This window comes from Gigantopelta aegis, chromosome 4 (assembly GCF_016097555.1).
Source record: "Gigantopelta aegis isolate Gae_Host chromosome 4, Gae_host_genome, whole genome shotgun sequence".
NCBI lineage: Eukaryota > Metazoa > Mollusca > Gastropoda > Neomphalida > Peltospiridae > Gigantopelta > Gigantopelta aegis.
The window spans coordinates 83,286,065-83,291,006 of record NC_054702.1 but is presented as its reverse complement, the minus strand read 5'-3'; the positions used below and the strand labels follow the sequence as shown (position 1 = coordinate 83,291,006).

Sequence of the window (4,942 nt, the reverse complement as noted above, 5' to 3'; positions counted from 1 at the left end):
TCACTACATGGGCTACTCTTTCCAATCAGCAGCAAGGGATCTTTTATTTGCGCTTCCCACAGGCAGGATAGCACAAACCATAAACCATGGCCTTTGTTGAACCAGTTATGGATCAAAGAAAGAAAGGTTTTATTTAACGACACACTCAACACATTTTATTTACGGTTATATGGCGTCAGACATATGGTTAAGGACCACACAGATTTTGAGAGGAAACCCGCTGTCGCCACTACATGGGCTACTCTTTCCGATTGGCAGCAAGGGATCTTATATTTGCACTTCCCACAGGCAGGATAGCACAAACCATGGCCTTTGTTGAACCAGTTATGGATCACTGGTCGGTGCAAGTGGTTTACACCTACCCATTGAGCCTTGCGGAGCACACTCAGGGTTTGGAGTCGGCATCTGGATTAAAGATCCCATGCCTCGAATGGGATCCGAACCCAGTACCTACCAGCCTGTAGACCGATGGCCTAACCACGCCGGTTAGTTATGGATCACTGGTAGGTGCAAGTGGTTTACACCTATACATTGAGCCTTGCGGAGCACTCAGGATTTGGAGTCAGTATCTGGATTAAAATTCCCATGCCTTGACAAGCCTGTAGACTGATGGCCTAACCACGCCGCCACCGAGGCCAGTCAACGGCTATTGGATGTCAAACATTTGGTAATTTTTACATAGTCTTAGAAACCTGCTATATTTTTCCATTAGTAACGAGGGATTTTTATATGTATCATCCCAGACAGGATAGCACATACTATGGCCTTTGATATTCCAGTTGTGCTGCACTGGCTAGAATGAGAAATGGCCCAACCAAAGGGGATTTATGCTAGACAGACCGCGCACCAGGCAAGTGTTTTGCCACTGGGCTACATCCTACCCCCACCCCCACTGCCTTTTACTACCAAGGATAATTGGGGTGTTTTTTTATCTGTAAAAATAAAGATTAATTTGTTAGTCTGAGGTTGTTTTTCGTTTTTTGTTAGTCTGAGGTTAATGGCTAGGGAAATGAATAGGATTATAAATATATGTAAAATTTTAAATGTGTTTTTTTGGTGGTGCCACATTAAGAATTGTTGAACATTTTAAACAAAACAACATTTCTAATTTAAATGGTTTATTTCATAGGATAAGCAGTTACATTACAGTCTATAATTAACACTTCTATAAAAAAAAACCTACAAATATCAGGGTTTTATCTCTCGCGTTTCTAAAACCAGATTTAAAAAACTAAAAACTTCTCCACTACTTTGAAACAAATAAGACCCCAGCCCCAAAAGAGAAACCCCATACAGATTTATTGTAAACTCTTTGATGTAACTGTATGTGCTCCATCTGATACTACTTTTAATCAACCTACTTTTGGTCTTTTAAAATGTTTTATAAAAATTACCTATTGTATTTTAATTCACACAATTTCCATGTTGATACTGTTATGTAAAATTTTAATTTTCAGAGATAAAACCCTGGACATAAAAGCAGCAAAATAATCATCTAAAAGTAAATAATTGTCCAACCCTTTAAGTCAATATTATGCTTCTTGAAGTGAATATTGTAACAAAAGATGATGATTTTACTTGTTAGAGCTCAGCTTCATTAACAAGTTGCCATTTCCAGATCATTGTGGTCAATTTATGCTTGGGTACGGGTATAAAATGTGCATGTTTATATCAATCTAAGGTTCATGAATTCAAAGAGCATAGGCTTCCTCTCGAGTTTGTTTAAGAAACGAACATTATTCCCACCAAATAGACAGCCATAATGCTAATGGGTCTTTTAAATGCATTTCCCCACACATCAGATGGCACATACCACAACTTTGATACTACCAGCTATGGTGCACAAAGAGTGGATCTACCAGATGATGGTTATCAGCAGATGATGGTTATCAGCTTGTTTTCAATGTAGTTTCTGCTAATCATTTATTATGGATGGACAGATGGTCTTCATCACATTAGCTAGGTAACCGGTTTCTGCTGTTCAGTGACTCTGCTTCTCTTTGTGAGGGAATTCAGCCAGTATCATTATCCAAGGTTTGAACTTTGTCAACCATCCATATGTATTGCTCACTGAAGGAAGGCCTGCCAGTTCATACCTCCCATCTACATAAGACACGGTTACAACTGACACTTGTAACAGCCACCGAACAAAGCAGTTCTTTCCAAGGTTAATTTTACTGTTGTGGCTAAACACCAGCTTTTCAGTTCCTTTATCAACGCTGCCCATTTCTCCATCCATGTCGGCAAGGCTCACTGGTTACTACTGCAACTACACAGCAGATTTACTGAGACACCTGATTGTTTATTCATATTCCTCCAATGTGCCATATAATCATAAATAAAATGTGCCAAGTGTGTCATCAAATAAAACATTTTCTTTCTTCCTCCAATGCGCAGAGCCACTGTCTGCTGCGTAAACCACCTGGTTGTCACTGAACTATTCACATTCAGTGGATCTTGTTCTGCTGTATCAGTCCGAAATTAACTCTCTCAGACCAATTACCCAACTTGGAAACAATCACTTCTAGACTATGGTAACAACAGTTGAATAAAGCAATGTCTGGAGTAAATCTCAGTTACATAACCCAGAGAATAATTTTTAAACTGGACACAGACAAATGATGATGAGGAGATGAATGCATTCGGTAGTGTTAATTTGATGAATATGATTCTCTACATACAAATAATTCTGTCCCAGTAAAAGGGGAGTTTATGAAAATGTTCTTGGTATTTTTATGAAAATGAAAGCAGGAGTCCATATATACATACATTGCCATAAAAAAAACTCACTCGGAGACATATTCCATATACTGCACCAACAGAGTCGGCCCATCTGTCAATCCCATTTACACAATGAAGTGCAAATATAGATTAACGTAATTAATTGTTGCATCATTGATTCAGTAGAAATATTCATTCATTGTGTGTCACCTCAAGAATTCAAGACGTATAAAATTATTTGACAATTTGTTTAGAAATACATTTATCTCTAAAATCATTAACTAGATATATATATAAATATATATATATATTATATATAAACCAACATTTACAATTCAAGCCAGAGGTTTTTTTCTTTCCACTACTCATTATTGATTCAGGCAATATATTTCAGTAAAAAGTCTATCTTATCAATTTCAACAGTCTTAAAATAACCTGTACATGCAGATATATATGTGAGCAACATGTTCTATTTATATCCATCACGTTCAACAATATGGCACATAGCAATTGTAACATTTGCATACGTAAAACCTTTACAGAGGACAGTTACAGGTACATCCTGTTAATTACATCATGGTACAGAAATTATTTCTTCCTCCATCAACAGTTTTTGAAGAACAAATAGTTCTTCAAAATTCCAATCTCAAAAACAAACTGGTTTTCCCATCTCTTGCTGCAGAACCAAATTTGAATGTTGTGTATTCAAAAGAACGTACATTTTTATTTTATTTTTAAAAAAGTTTTCACTGAACACTTTTCATGTATTTTCGTCAAGAGCTCTCAAAGCTTCCTGAGCGGTGGATGCAAGGTTGTTGGCGGTCGAGGGGTCCGTGTTAACATCGTCAGCCATGACACTTTCCATGGCAGCCACAGCGGGGTCAAATGACGACGGATCGAGAAGGTCGCCTGACAAACTGTTCATGGGCTGAAACGTGTATCCGTCCTCCACTTGAATGTGATCCTGCAGGTACGCTTGTAACATCTGCAGGTCGACGGTTTCCGCTGTAAAACCAGCACTGACTGGCGCCACCACGATGTTGTTGGCCGAGAGGTCAATATCCATGCCCGATGGATTTCCAACGTTGACCTTAATACCTGCATACTGATTGGCCAAGGTGGGTTGCTGAGACACTATGACATTTCCCATGGCTGTGTTGTCAGCTGTGCGGTAATTTATCGACATGCCCTCACTAACAGCCATTGGGTTTGCAGGCATGGTAGTCTTCATTCCGAGGTTATCATAGGAGTACATGGGTACACCTAAAAATGAATAGAGAACAAGGATTGATATCTTGGGAAATTGAAAATAAAAATGGAGAATGGTAAATTAACCATGGTATGTGCTGCCCTAAAGGTGTCATGATACATACACTTGAATAATCGGTGTACTGAATAGCAAACCAAATCATAGTTGCATGAATATTTGTCACTGATAGAATTAAACCAATAATAACTGCTTATACTGTTTCACGAAGACATACAAATAGGTCAAGCTCACAGACGGATCCTTTGACATAAAATAAGCTGGTAAACTAGTACACTGCTTGTATCTATACAACTGTGTAATTTTTGAAACCACATAGTGGACCAGACGCACAGAATTATGAAATTAAAATGGTTGCACTTTCTTGTGAACATGTAAATATACACAAAGAAAAAAGTCAAGCACCTTAGATATAATTAATACTGTAATAGCCCCATTCGTAAAAACTGCAAATTATGTGACGAATATGTCAAGAATTGTGTTCCATCGAAATAATAGGAGAGTACAATGACAACTGTGACGTCCCACAACAGAACGACATGCACGTGCATCATGCCACCCATGCTTTGCTCAAAATGCAGTATCAATACATTGCAATTGTTGACATTTAACGTCACTGTCTTGCATTGTTGAAGTTTAATTGTTGAATATGGCACGTCAACGGTTATCAGAGGCCCAAAGATGGCACATTATTGGTATGCATGCGACTGGCACGACCTTCAAAAGTATAGGACGTCAACTGGGGTACCATTACACTGTAATCAGCAGACTGATATGAAAACACGGGCATACCAATACTGTAAAGGATCTCCCACGGTCAGGGAGACCGCGCATGACGTCACAGTGCGAGGACAGGGCCCTGCTTCGGCTCATACGTCATCAACCCTTTGCTATGTCTCCTGTTCTGAAGAGCCAGTGGTTACCAAATAGACGGATGTCAGCCAGAACAGTGAG

General features: G+C 38.8%; 1 protein-coding gene across 2 annotated transcripts in view; it reads right to left on the bottom strand.

The window, feature by feature from the left end:
* Positions 1-1,101: 1,101 nt before the first annotated feature.
* LOC121371239 (putative transcription factor p65 homolog) overlaps positions 1,102-4,942 on the bottom strand; it is a 31,458-nt gene continuing 27,617 nt past the window's right edge. For both annotated transcript variants that reach the window (XM_041496978.1, XM_041496979.1), the window contains exon 12: positions 1,102-3,984. In XM_041496978.1, coding sequence (XP_041352912.1) covers positions 3,482-3,984 — 503 coding nt within the window. In that variant the 3' untranslated portion in view covers positions 1,102-3,481. The remainder of the gene's footprint in view (positions 3,985-4,942) is intronic.